Source organism: Notolabrus celidotus, chromosome 13 (assembly GCF_009762535.1).
Source record: "Notolabrus celidotus isolate fNotCel1 chromosome 13, fNotCel1.pri, whole genome shotgun sequence".
In the NCBI taxonomy this organism is placed as follows: Eukaryota; Metazoa; Chordata; class Actinopteri; order Labriformes; family Labridae; genus Notolabrus; species Notolabrus celidotus.
Window position 1 is genome coordinate 33,732,882 of NC_048284.1, and position 22,951 is coordinate 33,755,832.

General features: G+C 39.5%; 1 protein-coding gene across 1 annotated transcript in view; it reads left to right on the forward strand.

Moving 5' to 3' along the window:
- Window positions 1–22,951, forward strand: part of enah (ENAH actin regulator) — a 206,494-nt gene that overhangs the window by 178,029 nt on the left and 5,514 nt on the right. Inside the window, exons 7-13 of the mRNA XM_034699826.1 lie at window positions 6,316–6,633; window positions 7,301–7,443; window positions 9,297–9,345; window positions 11,574–11,625; window positions 11,855–11,921; window positions 18,385–18,469; window positions 22,162–22,219. Coding sequence (XP_034555717.1) covers window positions 6,316–6,633; window positions 7,301–7,443; window positions 9,297–9,345; window positions 11,574–11,625; window positions 11,855–11,921; window positions 18,385–18,469; window positions 22,162–22,219 — 772 coding nt within the window. The remainder of the gene's footprint in view (window positions 1–6,315; window positions 6,634–7,300; window positions 7,444–9,296; window positions 9,346–11,573; window positions 11,626–11,854; window positions 11,922–18,384; window positions 18,470–22,161; window positions 22,220–22,951) is intronic.

Below are 22,951 nucleotides of genomic sequence, written 5' to 3' on the forward strand. Positions count from 1 at the left end.
ACAGGACTCAGTCTGATCTCATCTTAATCCACCATGAGCAGAGCACTTTGCAGCATTTAGCAAGTTACAGTGGCAAGGACAAACTTCCTTTAACAGGCAGAAACCTCCAGCAGGACCAGACTCACTATTTGAATAATCGTTGAATAGAACAAACATACTGTGAGGAAGAGTCAACGGATCACTGAAGCCAGCACATCCACCGTATACCAACTTCATAGATTTTAAGTTGCTTTAGTCTGGGCTGTTATAAGAATAAAAGTCGGTTGGTCGGTCTTTATAAATGTTTATGCTCTGTGCAGCCCGCAGATCTTCAGGTAGAGTTTTCCACATGACATCAACCTGAATAAAGCAGCCCGCCTCAAATAATGAATCAGAATCAGAATCAGCTTTATTGGCCAGGTATGCTTGAACACACAAGGAGTTTGACTTTGGTTAACTGTGCTCTCTTTGTACAAGGCATAAGAATAAGACATACAAATAAAAATATAATAACAATAACATCAACTATAAACACAAAAGAACAACAAATAGGCATGACTAATATGTACAGGCTAAAGTAATATGATAAAGTGCAGTGGTGAGTTGCAGAGGTAGTTTTTACATTATAAAAATAGAAGTTAAATAATACAAAAAATAGAAATATGGAATTCTGCTTGGAGAATTGTTGCATTGTGTATCTACATGTATATTTACAGAGAGTATTTATCTGACAGGTATGACACTGTTATGGTTTAGTGTTCATCAGAGTGACAGCCTGGGGGAAGAAACTGTTCTTATGGCGGGTTGTTTTGGCGCACAGTGATCTGTAGCGCCTGCCGGAGGGGAGGAGTTTGAAGAATTTGTGTCCAGGGTGTTGAGGGGTCAGCGGTGATGCTACCTGCCCGTTTCCTGGCCCGGGACCGGTACAAGTCCTGGATGGGGGGGCAGGTCGACACCGATGATTTTTTGTGCAGTCCTTATAGTCCGTTGCAGTCTGTGTTTGTCTAGTTTGGTTGCAGATCCAAACCAGACAGTGATGGAGGTGTACAGAACAGACTGGATGATGGAGGTATAGAACATGATCAGCAGCTCCTGGGGCAGGTTGAACTTCCTGAGCTGACGCAGGAAGTACATCCTCTGCTGGGCCTTTTTCCTGATTGTGTCTATGTGGGAGGTCCACCTCAGGTCCCGGGAGATAGTGGATCCCAGGAACCTGAAAGAGTCCACAGTGGACACAGTTCTGTTCAGGATGGTGAGGGGGGGGAGTGGGGGGGGGGGGGGCTTCTCCTGAAGTCCACTGTCATCTTCACTGAAGTGAAGCTGACTTTGTTAGATAAAAGTCCCTTAGTTTAAAGCCTGGACAGGCTGACTGTTCTTTGTTGTGTCTCTTTTCAACAAGAGTTCAGAAGGGTGTGTGTTGAAGTAACTACAGTATTTGTATCTGTGGTGAGCATTGTCAAAAGAAGACATTTGAGGCGAAGAATGGAGGGTTAGAGATGATTTTTAAGTCTTCACCTGGTCTTCAGTTAAACTCACGGTCTGTATTAGTTCTCCTGAACACGATAAACTGGATCTTACTGACCATCAGAAGAGATCCGGCTTGTAAAGGGTTAAACCGGTCGGCTGCACGTGGACGCAGAGATCACAGATCTGTGAGCTGCTAACGTCCGGCTCACTTTGTTTGGATAAACATTGTATCATCTGTTTGTTATTGATCCCTGGCTCCACGTGGTCCCATCTTTGACCTGCTGATGGATCCGACTTGTTGATCCCTCTCCTCGGCTGTGTGCTACATGGTAAACTCTTGCTCCTCTGTCCCTCTCAGTCCGTTCTTCCATCTTCTCTCTGAAAGGAGACTTTGAAGGCTTTGTGTCTCTGGCTCTGTGCACAGTGCTAACACCTCTCCACTAACATCATAGGACGTGTTGATACCTGGACTTAAACTCTGGTTTTAGCTCTCTGCTGGTTTTTCCTGCTTCATCTGCCCCCTTCTCTTTTTTTCCTCCCTCTCTCCCTCCTTCCTTCTCTCTTTCCTGACCTTCTGTCTTTCCCTCCTGTTTGCACGCTGGCTTCTTCCTTCCTTCCTTCTTTCCTCACTTCCGTCTCGTTCCCTTCTGTCCTGTCTTGTCCTTGGTTTGTCCATGTAGCCTTTGAAAGCACCCTGTACAACCCCACTCCTCAGGAGTACAGCAGGACCTCCTCCACACCCCTCTCTCCATCCACGCCCAATTTCCCAGCTCCTGGGACGCCATCACCTTCCTCTACAACCCCCCCGACCCCGCCCCTAAGGCACTCGGCCTCCAGATTTGCCACCTCACTCGGATCGGCCTTCCACCCAGTCCTGCCTCACTACGCCACGGTCCCGAGGCGACAGCAAGCTTTTCCTCAAGCCCCACCTGCGGCTCCAGCTCCTGCACCTGCACCTGCTCAGGCCCCCATCTCTACCCAGACTCCTCCACCTAAGTCTGTGGTCTGGTCAGCCTGCAACTTCACTCCCCTGCCCCCCTCGCCCCCTGTCATGATCAGTAGCCCCCCAGGGAAGGCTGCAGGCCCCCGGCCGCTCATTCCCATCGCAGCTCCTTCCCCTCTCACCCAGAAGCCGCCATCGCCGGCCCCCAACGGCCCGCCGATGTTCCCCGCGCCGTCTCCTGTGACCATACCACACACCCCTCTTGGCATTGCTTGCCCCACCCCCCCTCCTCCTCCTACCCCACCTCCTCTCCCCTCACCTATAGCTGTCCCTCTGTCTTCCTCCTCCTCCGTCTCGTCTCCCCCCTCCTCATCCCACGCTCCTGGTGTGCCCTTTCCCTCCACAGCGCCCCCTGCTGCTGCAGCCGCCGCCACCTCTGCCTCTGCTGAGCACCTCTCCCTCTCCGTGGGCCTGGGCCTGTCGGGGCCGGGGGAGCCGGACACAGCTACAGGCCCAGAGCCTCACCCGCCTCTGTGGGGCTCCACCAGTCAACCCCAGCCCCAGGGTAAGGCCTCTAGTCCGGACTCTTTACTCTCTCTGTCTCTGCCTCTCTACCCTCTGCTTTCCTCTACTCACATACTAACAGGGGGGCTCCTGGACTTTGTTAGACCTGTTAACCTTCAAACTGAGCTAGACACAACACAAAGCCAGACCGGTAAAACAGGCAGAGGAGTTTTTGTGAAAGGACCGTGTCCGTCCTGGCTTCTTCTTCTTCTTCTTCTTCTCTCATGTAAACGTTTTCATTGTTCTGTAGTTTCTGAATGAAAGCTCCTGCTTCGTGCCTCTCGTCTTCTCGTGCCTGGTGTAGCGGCCGCTGTCGTCTAACTTAGTGTCGGTCACATAAACTGCATGTGTGTCTCTGTGCTGGCTGCTTCGAGGTGTGACTGGCTGGCTGTTCATCTGAGATCTGTATGTGTTGTGTTTCAGCGTGGCATGTCTGTCTGTATCAAAGTCCTGTGTTAGTCCGTGGATACAGATCAGCCTCTTCATCTCATGGTGGTTGTTTTTTTCTTTCTTTCATCAATGCATCTCTCAGCCTGCGTCCAGTATTTCTTCACCTCTGTGCTGATGGTTTGATTTCTCTCATATGACTCTTCACTGTGTGTTCTACAGTCAGTGAATCATTTCCCTCAGCACAAAGCTCGACCTCGACATCAGCATGAGTTTAGTGACCGTGCTGTTCCTCATCAAACTCTCACTGCTGTGTCTCTGTGTGGAAACGACAGAACTTATCACGTCTATGAACTGAACAACAGGGATACAGATCCAGAGGGACACTTGTGGAGGAACAACTATACATTTATCATGTATCTGTCTGATCTATCTGATCACAAACAGTGACCAGGCTTCACCTGTCAATGAAGTTCATTAGAAAGAATAAAAGTGTCATACTCTTATTTCTGAAATGATAACAGTCCTATGATCTGCAGTTAAATTAGTTTTTAAAGAAGAAAAGAAAACCAATAAATACAGTATATGATACCCACACTCCAGTCTTCAGCTGTGGATGACTCCTGTTCTCACATGTGGACTGCTTTCACTCATGGAAGTCTCATGTTATTTCCAGAATACTCTGTGTAATCATATTTTATCCTGAGTTAACTTTTAGAAACAATATGCATTTTAATTAGTTTGTATATAATAATGATAATAATAATAATAATAATAATAATAACAATAATAATAATAGTAACAATAATAATAATAATAATACATCATAATCATAATAATAATCATAATAATAATAAATAATAATAATAATAATGATGATTATGATGATAATAATGATAATAATGATAATAATAATAATAATAACAATCATAATAATAACAATCATAATAATAATGTTTTTAATGATAATAATAATGATTTTAATGATAATAATAATAATGATTATAATGATAATAATGATAATAATAATAATAATAATAATAACAATCATAATAATAACAATCATAATAATAATGTTTTTAATGATAATAATAATGATTTTAATGATAATAATAATAATGATTATAATGATAATAATAATAAGAATAAGAATAAGAATAAGAATAATAATAAGAGTAATTATATTAATAATAATCATGATAATTGTATTAATAATCGTAATAACAATAATGATAATAATAATAATAATAAGAAGAAGAATAAATAATTATAATAATAATAATAATAATAATAATAATAATTATGATGATAATAATGAAAATAATAATAATAACAATAATAATAACAATGATTATAATGATAATAATAACAATGATTATAATGATAATAATAATAATGATTATAATGATAATAATGATAATAATAATAATAATAAGAGTAATGATATTAATAATAATAATGATAATTGTATTTATAATCGTAATAATAATATTAATAATAATAAAAATAATGATTGTTATAATTATAATACTACTACTACTACTACTAATAATAATAATAATAATAATAATGATAATAATCATCATCATCATTATTATTATTATTATTATTATTATGTTAATATTAATATTAACAATATATTGTTATTTAATGTGAAACAGCCTTTATCTCTCAACATGCCCTTATCAGACAGAGGCTGTGCCCTAATGACCTTTGACCTCAGAGCTCTTCCACATTTGTAGTCTGGACTTGATTCCTGGTGAAGTATTGATCACAGCTCGATAAGTTAACATTCAATGCTGGATTATTGATCACAGAACTGTGAACTAATTTACAGGAAACCAATGTGATTTAAAACATATTTCATGTCTAAGGGAAGAATGTGTTCCTTCAATCACAGATACGTCTGTCTCTGATCGAACACTTCAGACTAGTTCAAGCAGTGAGCGTTTATTTATCATCACTGCTGAGCAAGTCTCGTTGTAAAACCGGATCAAGTCCATGTGTTCTTTTGAGTGTACCATTCTGAGAGTGTGTGTGTGTGTGTGTGTATGTGTGTTTGCACAGAAAGTGTGTGTTGCTTATTGAGTGATCAATGCTCTGTCCTTGCTCCACTTCTGAGAATGCACACCTTCAACACAAAGGTCCAAAGAGTTGAAAGAGATTAACGATGCACATCAACTTCTCTTAATGCTTCATGTCTCTCAGACCAACAGCTTCTTCAGACTTTCACTAACCGCATGTTTATACATTTACTGTGAAACAACGTGGCATGCTCTCACACCGTATACGTGTCTTCATGCTTTATTTCATTTGAAGAATGCCTCATCAATCATAGCTGCTCCACTAGCTCCTTAAGTGGTGTAACCTCTGAGCTGAGTCATTGTTTCATGCTTCTCTGAGCTGCTATAATAGTCACTGTGATCTTTTATCCATCTGTGAGGCACATTAGTATTAAAGGGACAGTAATCAGAAAATTAAAGATCTCCCAAATTCAGGTTCCTCCTGAGTCAGAGTCCGGTCAGTGGAGTCAGATCTGGCTCCTCAGTCTAAAGATGTAAATGCTCTGAGTGCTCAGTTTACAAACACACAGCTCAAACTAACCAGCAGACATTTATCTGACGAGTCGGCTCAGGATTTTCTGGACTTATGATTTGATTATGCAAATGTCAGGAGGCAGCGCTAGAGTATGCTGAAGTGCATTCTGTGCACACATGAGAAGTTATGTAGGTTGTTTCTCTGTCATTATATAATCCTAATCCAGAGTGTATGAGGAGAGCTGAACAGGCTGAGCTGAGCAGGTAGAGTTCCAGACAAGCAGAGACATGATGATGTTACAGTCAGGGCTCCAGATCTACAGGTTCTGAAATGTTGTCTCTAAATACAAACATCACTTTAAACTTATTCTTCCTCCCTACCATGTCGGCCCCTCCCCCTCCGTCTTCCTCTTCTCCCCCCCAACAGACCTGGTGCAGACCCCCGGGTTGGCCACCCCTCCCCCACCTCCACCCCTGCCACCCAGCTCCACTGTGACCTCAGCTACCGCCACCCCAGCCGTCACCCCCACCACCCCAGCCGGCCATCCTCCCCCGCCCCCACCTCCTCCACTCCCTCCGACGCTGACTCCAGGCGGGACCCCTCCTCCTCCCCCAGGTCCACCCCCTCCTCCCGGAGCCCCACTCCCTCCCCCAGCACCACCCCTACCCGCCGGACTGTTCTCTCCTGCGGAGGATCGTCCCGCCTCAGGCCTGGCCGCGGCCCTCGCTGGAGCCAAGCTGCGCAAAGTGCCAAGGGTGAGCGCTTGATTGGTTCTGTGATCAGTGGAAGGCTTGACAACCCAGGGCCTGCTATCAGGCTGCTCCTGTACGCACAACACACGTTATAATAATAATAATAATAATAATGATAATAATAATAATACATTTTATTTAAATCGCCTTTCTAAGCACTCAAGGACACTTTACAGAGAGGTTAAAACACAATAAAAACAACAGGATAAAATAAACAGGATAAAATAAATAAGTTATGGCACATGAACCTGTTTTCAAAGAGAAGCAACATGTGCACACACACACACAGACACACACACACACTTCCTCTCAATATTTGTGTCCTTTGCTGACATGGAAATGATGACTTCACAGAAATACTGTTGATACGCACACACAGTCTGCACAAGGAATCCTCACACACAATCACTGTTCACACACTTCCCGTTCACGGATGATCACACACACACACACACACACACACACTCTCTCTCACACACACAGTGGCCATCTGTCACATCTCATCTCAGACTCAGGGTTTTAAACTCTCGCAGAGCGGTGCATGACTACAGACAGAAATCAAACTGTAAATATCAAACACAGCTTTCCTGAAACAGAAAATACATCCAGTTTCCACCTGAAAGTTTCCACACCTCTTTGTGTCTCACGTGTGTCTCCTGGTGTCCCTCAGAGTGATGATGCAGGGGCAGCTCTGGCAGCAGCCATGTTGGGGGCTGCAGGGGCTGCGGGGGCCAAAGCTGAAGCCAGAGGGAACGGGCCCGTGCCTGGAGGAAGCGGGCTGATGGAGGAGATGAGCGCCCTGTTGGCCAGGAGGTAGATTCATATCAATCAATCTTTATTTACATAACACCAAATCCCAACAAATGTTCTCCTCAGACTCTTTCCAAACAGAGCAGGTCTAGACCGTACCCTATGTTCTATTATTAACAAAGACCCAACATCAAGACAGGATCAGATCCAGTCCCATCTTACAGACAGGACTCAGTCTGATCTCATCTTAATCCACCATGAGCAGAGCACTTTGCAGCATTTAGCAAGTTACAGTGGCAAGGACAAACTTCCTTTAACAGGCAGAAACCTCCAGCAGGACCAGACTCATGTTAGACACACATCTGCTGTGACCGTGTTGGAGAGAGGGATAGAGGGAGATGAAGAGAGAGAGAGATGATAGTGGAGACATCATGTGTTATTGAGGCCCCTCCACTAATCAAAGATCTATCATACTTTTTTGTGAGTGTTTTGGTATTTTTAATTTCTTGGTGACTTGGCTCTGACAGCATGCATCAGACCTAACTGGTGCTTGCTTTTTGTTTTAATGCAACTATGTTGTACCACCAGAGAGGGTTATAGTGGTGTTTGCAATAAGGTCATGAATACAGATGTAAAAGAAGAATAGAAAATGCAACACCGATATAATGTTGGTCCCATTTGAATTCCTTCTAGGGAACGACAATAATACGCAACAATAACAATGATCATTATTCTACACATGTCCTTTATTGTGATGCAAGAGTTGGTGGAGTCTCTGTGTAAACAAGCGGCAACCTCCGGCCGCGCGAATATAAGCTCATGCTGAAGTGTTAAAAACTGCAGTTCATCAAGTGTCCACTAGAGGCTGGCTCCAGAAACACCAGAAACCACATACACACCCATTCAAAGAAGACGATCTTTACAGCAGAAATAAACATGTTTACAGCCTAGCTTAACAAACGAGTGTAATCTGGATAGATCATTTCTCTATCGGCACCTTAGGCTGTATAATTAATGGACGTAGTATCCGTGACGTCAACCATCTGTTTCTGAAGCGCAGATTTGAAGCCGATCTTTGGCAGGAGCCCTATTGGAAATGTTGAACTCAACATAACGTCTGTCGAGTTAGTGTGACATAAAGAGGTGGGCTTTGAGCCTCCTCGCCAACAGCTACAGTGTTCCTGCCTGTCAGTCAAGTCAGCTGTGCCTCTCATAATTGAAAACGTGTAATCTTAATATCTTCAGAACTGCTGAGTCATGAAAAATCCACCCCCCTGTACAGTGTGTGCTAATACAGAAATTAACTCTTCAGACCTAAACTTGTTTTTTGAACCAGACTGTAAACATGTTTATTTCTGCTGTAAAGATCATCTCTTTGAATGGGTGTGTATGTGGTTTCTGGTGTTTCTGGAGCCAGCCTCTAGTGGACACTCCATGAACTGCAGATTTTAACACTTCCACATTGGCTTCAATTCTCGCGGCCGGAGGTTGCCACTTGATTGGCACACACTGTACGGGGGGTGATTTTTTTTATGACTCAGCAGTTGAGAAGATATTAAGATTACAAATTTTCAATTATGAGAGGCACAGCTGACTTGATTGACAGGCGGGAACGCTGTAGCTGTTGGCGAGGAGGCTCAAGGCCCGCCTTTTTATGTCACATTAACTCGACAGACGTTATGTTGAGTTCAGCATTTCAAAAATGGCTTCCGCCAACCATTGGCTTCAAAACTTCACAAACAGATGGTTAACGTCACGGAGACTGTGTCTATTAATTATACAGTCTATGGTGAACAGAATAGCTTCATGCTCCCCTTTTCAGTAACGTGAAAACCTTGTGGTCAGAAAGAAATGTTTAATGATTCTCCTGAGGTATCATTCAACACTGAACTGTATCACATCTTCATATCTTACAGGAGAAGAATTGCAGAGAAGGGCTCCTCACCTGAACCCGACCAGAGATCAGTAAGTCTCATCAGACCTCTCTGTCCTGTGTTGGAAAGTGAACATTTTGTTTGAGGTCAGAAACATCATCTCTGCTGAATCACACAAAGGTTCCTCTGTGTTCGAGTTACGCAGGGCATAACACATCCACCACAGTCCTCTCTGAGTCTTCAGTGTCTCAGCTCTCGATCTGTGAGATAGTCAGTCTGTGGACGTCGTGTTAGACATTCCAAGCTGTGATCTCCACTTTACACAGTAGAACAGCAGAACAGTGGAGACAGTCAGGCCACGTATAGCTCTGTTTGTGATAAAGAGGTGTGTTTCTTCACATCTTAATCTCTGTTTTCTGATCTGTTCCATGTTAATGTTTCTCATAACTGGAACACTCATTTTTATCAGATGTCTAAATCTGTTCAGTACATTAAAGACTGAAGCTCTTATTTCAGTTTGTGCAAGCTTTGAGATGTGATGGAGTGTTAGTGACAGTGTTATTATTTATTATTGTCTACGTTTCGACCGCGGGCTGAAGTCCCAGGTAGATCGGCCGGTGTTTTGGTTTAAACAGCGACCCTGTTAACTGGAGACTTTCAGCCGGATGCATCCCTCATAAACGTCTTTAGACCATCATTAAATATCTGATGGGGATATTTTGAAATCTTAATAAAAACTAAACTAGTTTGCATTCCCAGGAACTCTCTCTGTGTTTCAACAGCTGTGTAAACTCCACAAACACTGACACATTCAGCTGAAGGTCTCCAGTTTACAGGGTCACTTTTAAAAGCAGAACACCGGGAGGAGAGACGCATTCACGGTGGGCTGAGAGAAGACTACTGTTACAAGCTGCTAAATCCAGAGAATCACAGCTTCTTCTTTTGAAAAGTACACACACATACAAAAAAGATAGAACAAATAAAAACTAATGAAAGAAAGAGAAATCAAGTGAATCACAGATGGAAAAAAAACAATGACTGTGAATGTTTTTTGGAAAAAATTGAAAAAAAATATTATGAAAAAAAAAAAATTTACAAAAAATTTGAAAAAAAAAATTTGAAAGAAAAAATGTGACAAAAAAAATTATATAAAATTGAAAAAAAAATCTACAAAAAAAAAGAAAAAAAATGTACTAAAAAAAATTTGAAGAAAAAAATTTTGAAAGAAAAAAAAAAAGGATTTTTTTTTTACAAAAAAGTTGACCCTGTTGAATAAATACATTTTCCTTAAACTTGAAATTGTGCAGAAAAACACGAAAAAAAGTGAACATTTTGTGCCTGTGCTTAAAAACATGGAAAAAGCAACGAATGAATCAACACAAACACTGACACATTCAGCTGAAGGTCTCCAGTTTACAGGGTCACTTTTAAAAGCGGAACACCGGGAAAAAAATTGACAAAAAAGAATTTGAAGAAAAAAAAATTGAAATAAAAAAAAAAAAAAAAGGAAAGAAAATTTGACAAAAAAAATAGACTTTTTTTTTTTTTTTTTTTTTTTTTTACAAAAAAGTTGACCCTGTTGAAAAAATTAATTTTCCTTAAACTGGAAATTGTGCAGAAAAACATGAAAAAAAAGTGAAAATTTTGTGCCTGTGGTTACAAAACATGGAAAAAGCAATGAATGAATCGACACAAACACTGACACATTCAGCTGAAGGTCTCCAGTTTACAAGGTCACTTTTAAAAGCAGAACACCGAGAGGAGAGACGCATTCATGAATGGGCTGAGAGAAGACTACTGTTACAAGCTGCTAAATCAAGAGAATCACAGCTTCTTCTTTTGAAAAGTACACACACATACAAAAAAGATAGAACAATAAAAACTAATGAAAGAAAGAGAAATCAAGTGAATCACAGATGTGTGTGATGTTATTTTGGACAGAGGGAGGAATAAAAACAATGCGGTTAATCTACCAATCAGACACTTTCAGCATTGCAGGCCCCGCCCCCTGAAAGTCCTGGGACCTTTGAAAAGTACCACCCCCCAAGCAGGGGCTTTTTAGGGGGTAGATTATCTACCCCTGAACTAAATCTAGACCCTGGGTCCACTGGTTGAAACGCACGTAGTTCAGGGGTGAAGTCCCTCCGGTCGAAAAACGCCATCAGTTCATGTAAAGGAGCAGTTTACCTTTATCTGCAGTGTGTGTTGGAAGCTATCAGAGAACATTTTACTCTCTTTTTATGACTGCTCCAGTAAAATCTGTGACCCTCTGACTGTGACTCATCTCTGACCTTTGAACCTTGTCTCTCCACCCGACAGGAGGAGGGCGAGATAAACACGACTCCTAAGATGTCAGCCTGTAGCACACCAGGTAAGTGTCAGAGGCGTCCATCACTCTCAGTCTGAAGCCCGAGGCGGAAACATCGACGACCACACACGCGCCTGAATAGATATGCGTCTTCCTCACAGGGACGAAGAGGATCCAAGTCAGCGTTAAGCTAGATACTTCTTTGAAGTTTGGCTTTTTATTCAGGAGTATTTTAGATGTAACCTGTAAGAGGAGTGGATTCCAGATCTGTGCTGTGTTCCTGTTTTTGCAGACATGCCGAGGAAGCCATGGGAAAGACAAAACACCATGAACGGTAGCAAATCCCCCGTCATCGGAAGGTACAGCATCTAAACTCTTTCCTGTTCTTCACATTTCACATCCCATATCTCTCCAGTTTTATCTAACCACACTTTTCAGCTGTCTCTCATCTGAACGGCTAGCAGCTAAGTTAATAAGTGCCACTTTCACAGTAGAGACACCACAAGAGCTAAACAGCATCAGCATCAGCTAGCTTTAGCATGATGCACCGCTAGGGCCGTGCAGCACTGGCTAACATCATTAATGCTTATGTTGCCTTCATGTTCAACTGAAGCTGAGGCGTCTTGTGTGTGAATGTAGAGACCAATAAAGAGCAGGGTAAAACATACGCTCATCAGCCACTTTATTAGGGACACCTGTTCAACTGCTTGTTAACACAAATAGCTAATCAGCCAATCACATGGCCGCAACTCAATGCATTTAGTCATGTAGACGAGGTCAAGACAACGTGCTGAAGTTCAAAGCGAGCGTTAGAATGGGGAAGAAAGGGGATTTAAGTGACTTTGAACGTGGCATGGTTGTTGGTGCCAGACGGGCTGGTCTGAGTATTTCAGAAACTGCTGATCTACTGGGATTTTCACACACAACCATCTCTAGGGTTTACAGAGAGTGGTCCCAAAAAGAGGAAATATCCAGTGAGCAAAAATGCCTTGTTGATGTGAGATGTCAAAGGAGAATGGGCAGACTGGTTCGAGATGATAGAAAGGCAACAGTAACTCAAATATGAACGCGCAACACGTCCAACCTTGAAGAAGACGGGCGACAGAAGCAGAAGAAGACCACACCGGGTGTCACTCCTGTCAGCTGAGACAGGAAACTGAGTCTACAATTTGCACAGGCTCACCAAAACTGGACAAAGAAGATTGGAAAAACATTGCATGGTCTGAGGAGTCTTGATTTCTGCTGCAACACTCAGATGGTAGGGTCAGAATTTGGCGTAAACAACATGATGGATCCATCCTGCAATAGTATCAACGGAATTAAGGCAGTTCTGAAGGCAAAAGGGGATCTGACCTTTCACTAGCAAGGTGTGTCTAATAAAGTGGCCGGTGAGTGTAGTTCAGGTTCAGTCACATCATTTCTTTTGACACTGTGTATTTAATCCAAAGGGGATTTTGTAAAGTGAGCTCTGAAATCATCTGTCTGTGAGCTGTGTGAGTGTGATGACAGAGCTGTCCAGGAGCTCTCTTACCAGGTGGGGGGTGTGCTAAGTTGTAATTTGTAAAGTCAGTGTCTCTGCTGCTCACACAGACGAGAGTCTCCGTGGAGAACTCCCATTGATTCCTCCAACAGGTAGAGAGAAAGGCCCGGCAGAGTTTCTGTTTGAATCTCCTGTATTCTCCTGGAGGTTTGCTGTGATGGATGTGGTTTTGAATTGGAGGGGGTTTTCAATGCTCGTATGGACCGCTTGGAATGAATGATCTTTCTTTTCCAAGAGCACCAACCAAAGAGTACCGTCTGTCCTTTGACTCAGTACAACATGTCATGTGATGTCTTCTAAGCCAATCGTTCATGGACTTCTAATGTGATCGAGTGATTGTTTCTGCATGCTGCTCTGCCTGCTGCGCTCTGACTTCATACTGCACAGCCATCCTATCACACACACAGACACACACATGAAGTAGAGTGTCCGCCCATTGCAGAGCAGACTTGGCACCGTTTTATCATTGTAGCGCCAAAGCAGATCCAGCAGGCACTCACAGATAAGCAGACATATGCACAAAGACTTTAATATGAGACCCACAGAGAGCTGAACCCAGCGAGACGTGTTAGAAACTCAGAACGTTACACACATTCGGTGCTCTTTATAGATTGTTGTAACTCTTTTATAGCTTGAATTAGATCATATAATATAATGAGACATGCCCCCTAAAATCCAAACTGAGAGACCATCCAGAGTGGGTCTGAAATTAACATTTTCAAGCATCTAAAGCAGCCCATAGCTTCTAAACGACCGGATCTTATTTCCTCTTCTGTCACTTTGTTCCTGTTGCTGTTCCCCCTCCCCTCCACGATCCTCTCACAGAGGAGGAAGCTCTCAGTGGAGCCAGGTCGGCCCCTAAATTGCTGGCATCCTCCTTCGTTATCACCTCTCCTCAGACGTGTTAGGAGAAAAGAAGTTGTTTCCACAACATCAGAAGTCTCTGAATGAGTGCAGAGACAGGACGCTTTCACTGTCGGAGAGGATGTGCAGAATAATCGAAACACCTGTAGAGGTCAAACTCTGTCGTTATAAAAAAATCTTTATGAGGTTTGATAGATTGCTGCGACCTCGGTGTGTGTATGTGTGTGTATTTTGGCTTTTGCGTATTACAATGCAATTTCAAAAATGACGTAAAATTGTAAAATATGCAATTTTAAAAATGACATTAAATTGTAAATTATCCAGTTTTAAAATATGAAATTAAAGTGTAAATTATCCAATCTTAAAAACAACATTAAATTGTAAAATATCCAATTTAAAATATGACATTAAATTATAAAATATCCAGTTTTAAAATATGACATTAAAGTGTTAAGTATCAAATTTTAAAATATGACATTAAATTGTAAAATATCCAGTTTTTAAATATGACATTAAATTGTAAAATATCCAGTTTTAAAATATGACATTAAATTGTAAAATATCTCATTTAAAATATGACATTAAAATGTAAAATATCTCATTTAAAATATGACATTAAAATGTAAAATATCTCATTTAAAATATGACATTAAAATGTAAAATATCTCATTTAAAATATGACATTAAATTGTAAAATATCTCATTTAAAATATGACATTAAATTGTAAAATATCCAGTTTTAAAATATGACATTAAAATGTAAAATATCTCATTTAAAATATGACATTAAAATGTAAAATATCTCATTTAAAATATGACATTAAATTGTAAAATATCCAGTTTTAAAATATGACATTAAATTGTAAAATATCTCATTTAAAATATGACATTAAAATGTAAAATATCTCATTTAAAATATGACATTAAAATGTAAAATATCTCATTTAAAATATGACATTAAATTGTAAAATATCTCATTTAAAATATGACATTAAATTGTAAAATATCCAGTTTTAAAATATGACATTAAAATGTAAAATATCTCATTTAAAATATGACATTAAAATGTAAAATATCTCATTTAAAATATGACATTAAAATGTAAAATATCTCATTTAAAATATGACATTAAATTGTAAAATATCGGGGAGCTGGTGGCCTAGCGGTCTAAGCGCCCCACATACAGAGGCTACAGTCCTCGTCGCAGGGGTCGCCGGCTCGATTCCCGGCCGGTCGACCATTTCCTGCATGTCTTCCCCCGCTCTCTACTCCACACACTTCCTGTCTCTCTTCAGCTCTCCTATATAATAAAGGCAAGAAGCCCCAAAAATATAACTTTAAAAAAAAAAAAAAAAAATTGTAAAATATCTAATTTAAAATATGACATTAAATTATAAAATATCTAATTTAAAATATGACATTAAATTATAAAATATCTAATTTCAAAAATGACATGAAATTGTCGAGGTCAAACTCTGTCGTTATAAAAACATCTTTATGAGGTTTGATTCAGTGCTGCGACCTCAGTGTGTGTGTATGTGTGTGTATTTTGGTTGTTGCGTGTTAACATGCATGTCTCTGTGTGTGCTCTTCTCTAAAGGTTTGCATGCTTTGATCAGGATTTGATTCTTAACTGCAGTTTTGGCAGCATCCCCTTAACCTGCACCGTTTTCGGTCTTCTTCTTCTGATTAGATTCTTCTTGATCAGGTTGTTGTTGACGTGATTTATCTCAGTGATCAACGTTTAATGAAAGGGGGTCGAGGGTTTTTTAGACATGAGGGTGGTGATTGGTGATGTTCTGATTGTTCTTGTTAAAGGTTTACTGCAGAGAACGCTGACCTCATGCTGCTTTACATAAGACTTTAGATGATGGAAGTCCTGGGAGGAAATAATCTGGTGTTCTTCTTCTTCTGGTCTCTTTTTTAGTTTTGTCTGATGTGAAAAAATCGTCAGACATCCTTCTCCTTTTTTTGTAAACATATGTTTTATTGATTTTCACATTTTACATGGTATTCACAAAATGTATCAAAACATACAGAAAACACATAACACCCCCCCAAATATTGGCAGAATATTACACACATAAAACACATACAGAAAACGTAAAAAATAAATAAGAGTAACACTTAAATTGTCAGAGTACATTTTCAGAAAATTCCAGACAAAATTAAAAATAATGATAATAATACATAGAAAAACTAAAATGCAGCAAAATGCTGGCACATATCTGAGTTTTTCATACATACCTCACATCGTGAATATAGAACATGTCATTTGCATCATTACCTCACAATTCCAGCACTTCTTCAATGTCAACAGTTTTTATAAGATTCAAAAATGTCTCCCAGATATCAATCAATCAATCAATCAATCAGACTTTATTTATAAAGCACTTTTCATACAATGACATTGTAACACAAAGTGCTGTACATAAAAACAACTTCAAATAGAATACATTAAGAAAAAGATCCCAGCCCCAGCCCCGACCCCAAACCCACCCCACAATCCTAAGGTTAACAATGCAATATGCAACAAAAGTAATAAAAAAAATAAAAAAAATAAAAAAAATAAAAAAATCTAAATAATTTGCTGAACGAACTGAGGAAACGCTCTCATGTTATCTTAATGAGGAAACACTGGAGGTAAAATAAGATGTTAAAACTCAAAACAGGAAATTAAAATCACCAAAGTAAAATACATTTCTAAGATAATAAAAGACTAAAATATTAAACCATTAAAAGAAAATAAGATGTGAGACTTAAAATAAATAAATAAGTAAATAAATAAATGAAGTAGAATAAAAGTGACTACATTTGAAATAGATAATAAATAAATAAATAAATAAATAGATAAAACTGTTAAGAATAAAAATAAAACTTAGTTAAAAGCAAGACTAAAAAGGTAGGTCTTGAGTTTGCTTGATATCACTGAACAACCAAGCTGCAACCTCTAGTCTCAAAATATGAAGCCCATGCAGAAGTGTTATAAACTGCAATACATCGAGCGTCCACTAGAGGCTGGCTGCAGAAACACCAAAAACCACATACACACCCATTCAAAAAAGACGATCTTTACAGCAGAAATAAACATGTTTACAGCCTGGTTCAAAAAACAGCTTTAGTCTACGTAGCTAATTTCACTATCAGCACACACTGTACGGGGGGGAATTTTTTTCCAACTCAACGGTTCAGAAGATATTAAGATTACGAGTTTTCATCCAAATAAAGACATGACTGACTTGACTGACAGGCGGGATAGCTGTTGGCTAGGAGGCTCAAACCCCGCCTCTTTACCTCACTCTAAATTTGGTTGAGTTCAACATTTCCAATATGGCTGCCGCCGCCGACTGGCTTCAAAACAGCGCTCATGAACAGATGGGTGACGTCACGGATACTACGTCCATTATTTATACACTCTATGGGGGCAACACACATTCCTCCAATACAATGCAATTAAACGCCTCGCCTGTAACAAACAAAGGTCCACTATCATGTTCTCTCTCTTTAAGGCAGAGTACATTTATTTGGAAAGAAACCAAACAAACACATTTTAGCATTTAGAGTAATAGGTGTTGAGGTAATCTGAGAAACAAAGCTAACCACTGACCTTCAGAATTTTTGAACCTCTGCACATTCACATAAGCAGTGATACAAGGTGTCTGGAAACGTCGCAGAGTGTCATCCATTAAAACAGAAATAGCACTGTGTTTATTAATAATAATAAAATAATACATTTATTTATATAGCACCTCTCAAAACACAGTTACAAGGTGCTTTACATCCAGGGGTGCATTATGCACACTGGCAGATTAAAATAACATTAAAAGTAAAGATAAAAATGAAGTGTCGGACCTGAGATGTTAAAAGTGTAAGATATAATACAGTCAGGTTGTGCTGGAATTAAAATAAGTATACAATAAAACTGGATTCAGATGAAAACAAATTCAAATCTAGAATAACACTAAAATGAAAACACCTACTCTCAAAGGCCTTCCTTTAAAAGTAGGTTTTGAGGAGGGATTTAAAAGAAGGTACTGATTCAGTTTCAGCGTTGGTGGTTTCCTCTCTGTCCGCCTTACTTTCTAAAAGAGAAACATGGAAAAAGAGAAGGAGAAGAAACAAAAAAAAAACTGGTTTCAGAAAAGAAAATGGAACTTAAATTAGAATAAAAAAATGTTCACCTTTCTGTTTTTCAGTCACATGAGAGAAAACAGAAATGAGATCAGAGTTGAAAACATCTCTCCAGATGTAGTTAGTAGTATTTCCCCCTCAGGGCTTCTGTAATAACCGGACAGTCAGTATGTTTGTAATGATCTCTTTAAGTATGATAGTATGTGTTTGTTCATCCTGTTTCCTCTCCTTCATCCTGACTCCTTTTCATTCATCATCTTCAGCTCTTTGCTTTGTCTCCTTTTCAGACCTAAATCCACTCCTACACCTACTGCGTCCCTAAGTGCCAACGGTGTGTCAACAGAAACTATTGACTACGATAGATTGAAACAGGTAAGAGAACACTCCATGCATGGACACATTTATTCTTATTTAAAGGCCTGTCATTAAAGGGATGGATATTTCAGAGTTGTATCATATAGAGTTAAAAGACTTCAAAAATCAGCTGCTTCATTTAAAGTGTGTAGTGTTTGTATACCTGCTGTGTTAGATAGGACTCTTCCAATAATCAGACCCCACCCAAAACCTCTTGAACGAGGGACACAGCAGAGATCCTGACCTAAAGATAAACAGAGAAGCTTTAACAAACTTGAAGGAGATCAGTTTCAGGCCCCTCCTGACATCAGGTGTCTGATCACCAGGTATTTGGAGAGACAGAGACCTCTGTGGATGACTCAGATGATCACTGAAGGGTCTGTCCGGACTGGTTTGGTACAGCGTGCCATGCTTTCAGCTCCTGCAGCACTGCTTAAAAAACAGACAGAGCTAGCAATCAAACCGTTACAGCTTAAAAACAAAGCACAGAGGTTGAACTCATCATCAGGGTCCTCCTGCAGGGTGTTCTGGGGGCTCGGGACACTAGATTAGGGATGAAACAGTACAGTTAGCCCAGCAAAAATAAAATATTTCTGTGTATACACATTACTGGTGTATCGTATGATGTGAATAAGCTTATATAAACAACATATTATCTAGCACTGCAGATGTACAGTCATGTTTGAAGTAAATCAATCAATCAATCAATCTTTATTTATAAAGCACCAAATCTCAACAAATGTTCTCCTCAGACTCTTTCCAAACAGAGCAGGTCTAGACCGTACTCTATGTTCTATTATTAACAAAGACTCAACATCAAGACAGGATCAGATCCAGTCCCATCTTACAGACAGGACTCAGTCTGATCTCATTTTAATCCACCATGAGCAGAGCACTTTGCAGCATTTAGCAAGTTACAGTGGCAAGGACAAACTTCCTTTAACAGGCAGAAACCTCCAGCAGGACCAGACTCATGTTAGACACACATCTGCTGAGACCGTGTTGGAGAGAGGGATAGAGGGAGATGAAGAGAGAGAGATTATAGTGGAGAGATGGATAGTAGTAGTTGTAGCAGCTGGAGTCTGGCACGTTCACAGCAGCAGAGATCTAGAGGAACCTACGAGACAAGGGAGCTCAGGGACTCCAGAAAGGTCTATGGTTAGTAACTTTAATGGGACAGGAAGAGTTAAAGTGAGAGAGTAAAAAAAAAAGTTTTCTATTTTTCTGTTCACTGTCGACACGGTGGTGTTTCCTCATGTTGCTGCTGCTCGCCACGTTAATGTGAGAAATCTGACACAGAAATGTCAGCTTCCACAAACTTCAGCACTGAGTGGCTGAATATTTACACACGGGGAGGAGTTTCCTCATCCTCTGCACTCATACAGAGAGCTAATATGGGGACTAACATGATATATGGAAGCTTGTCATGAGCAGGTGAATTGAACCGTGGACCGTGGAGGCTGTGCATATTCAATCAATCAATCAGACTTTATTTATGAAGCGCTTTTCATTGACATTGTAACACAAAGTGCTGTACATAAAAAAAACTTAAAATATAATAAAAATAAAAATAAAAAAGACCTCCCCATCCCAATCCCGACTCCAAACCAACCCCACAACCCTAAGGCTAAGAACACAATATATGCAACAATAATACTAATAATAATAAAACAAATAAATGAAATAAATGAAAAATAAAAAGAAGTTGCTGAACGAACTGAAGAAATGCTCTCATGATATCTTAATGAGGAAACACTGGAGGAAACATAAGATGTTAAAACTCAACACAGGAAATTAAACTCAACAAAATAAAATACTTTGATAAGATAATAAAACACTAAAATATTAAATCAGTAAAAGAAAATAAGATGCTATACTCAAAATAAATAAATACATTAAATAAATTAAATAAAAAGTGACTAAAATTTGAACTAGATAATAAATAAATGAATAAATAAATACATACATACATACATACATAGATACATACATACATACATACATACATACATACATACATACATACATACATACATACATACATACATACAAAGATACATACATACATACATACATAAATACAAAGATACATACATACATACAAAGATACATACAAAGATACATACATACATACATACATACATACATACAAAGATACATAAATACATACATACATACATACATACATACAAAGATACATACATACATACATACATACATACATACATACAAAGATACATACATACATACATACATACATACATACATACATACATACATACATACATACATACAAAGATACATAAATACATACATACATACATACAAAGATACTTAAATACATACATACATACATACATACATACAAAGATACATACATACATACATACATACATACATACATACATACATACATACATAGATACATACATACATACATCCATACATGCATACATACATACATACATACATGCATACATACATAGATACATACATACATACATCCATACATGCATACATACATACATACATACATACATACATACATACATACATACATACATACATACATACAAAGATACTTACATACATACATACATACATACATACATACATACATACATACATACATACATACATACATACAAAGATACTTAAATAAATACATACATACATACATACATACATACATACATACATACATACATACATACATACATACATACATACATACATACATACATACATAAATAAATAAAGTAAGGTGAAATAAAACTGTTCTAAGAATGACACTCACTTAAAAGTGAGATTAAAAAGGTCTGTCTTGGGTTTTCCTTTAAAGATGTTGTTGCTCTGTGCAGCCCTCAGATCTTCAGGTAGGGTGTTCAACAGATGTGGGCCGTGATGATAAAAAGCTGCCTCACTGTGAGTCTTTGTTCTAACTTTTGGTACCATTAAAAGTCCACTACCTGAAGAAGTATTAATATAGAACTGAATGGGTCATTAATATTGAGGCATCTTTACAGAAGATACTCAAATAAAATGTGATTTACTTGTGATTTTACTTCAAGATGAGTTCAGGTTCAGGTAGTATTAGCATTAGCATTAGGGTTAGCATTTCCTTGTGACATCATGGTCGTCATCAGAAAAGGCCTGCGTGTTAAAGTGAGTTATTCTTGATGCCTCATGATGTGTAGTCTGTCAGGAGCGCTGGAGTGGGTGTGTGCAGTGACCTGGTCTGTTATAAGGCAGCTCCTCCCTCTGACCTCTGTGAATGAGCCTGTTAGATAAGTCCAGAGTCTGCCAGTCTGGATGCCTATCTGTCACTGCAAGGACACAGACATGGAGACAGAGTGTCAGACACTCTACTATCTGCCTCTCTTTCACTTTGACTCATAATAATGTCATCATAATGATACTCTCTGTGTTTGTTTACATGGTGCTGTAGTTAAGTCAGTCTTTAGACTCTAAGCTCACAGGGATTAGCTACTTGGTAAAGAAGACAAGGGATCCCCCTTTGCCAGTTGGCAGGTCCACCTCTCAGATAAATCCAAAAGCCAAAGGTAACTCAGTGTGATGTCCTCTGAGTGTCAGATGACCGTCCAAGGAGAGCTGGAGGAGGAGACGAGAGCTGCCAGGAGGCCCGGTGTAAGATGATGAAGGGTGTCATGTTTGTTCAGATGGATAATTCTGATTGTTTTATTTTTCAGGACATTCTGGATGAGATGAGAAAGGAGCTGTCGAAGCTAAAAGAAGAGCTCATTGATGGTAACTATCTCTGAAATGTTGTTCTCCTCTTGACTTCTGTTCCCTGCACTCAGAAACCTGATCACACGTATCAATGCTGTCCTGGTGTTTGAGTAAAGCTGTGAGGCCCTGTGTCAGTGACCACCTCCACACTTAGACACTGAAACAGGAAGAGGTCAACAACAGCTCACTTCCTGTGCATGTAGTCAGTAGTGACATAACATGCAGATCAACCTTAAACCAGATCTTCATGTGGAGGTTTCTCACTGCTAGTCCAAATTGGTTGAATCTGAAGAGAGGTCATGTGATGATGCTCGACCAATGAGAGGCGAGGTTCAGATCATTTTATTACTTTTGTTTAAGTCTCTAACCAAAAACCTCCAGTGTTAAGAACTGGTTCAAAAAAACTGTTTAGTCTGAATAGCTAATTTTTCTATCAGCACACACTGTACCGGGTGAATTTTTTATAAATTATTATAATTTTTATTTTTGAAGATAATAAATTTATGAGTTTTGCCCAAATAAGGGCGTGGCTGACTTGATTGACAGGTGGCCACCCTGTAGCTGTCAGTGAGGAGGCTAAAGGCCCGCCTCTGTACCTCACACTAGCTCAACAGAAGTTTGGTTGAGTTCAGCATTTCCAATATGGCTGCCGTCAACAATCGGCTTCAAAACAGCGCTTCAGAAACAGATGTGTGACATCACGGATACTACGTCCATTATTTATACAGTCTGTGCCACAAACACAAAAAC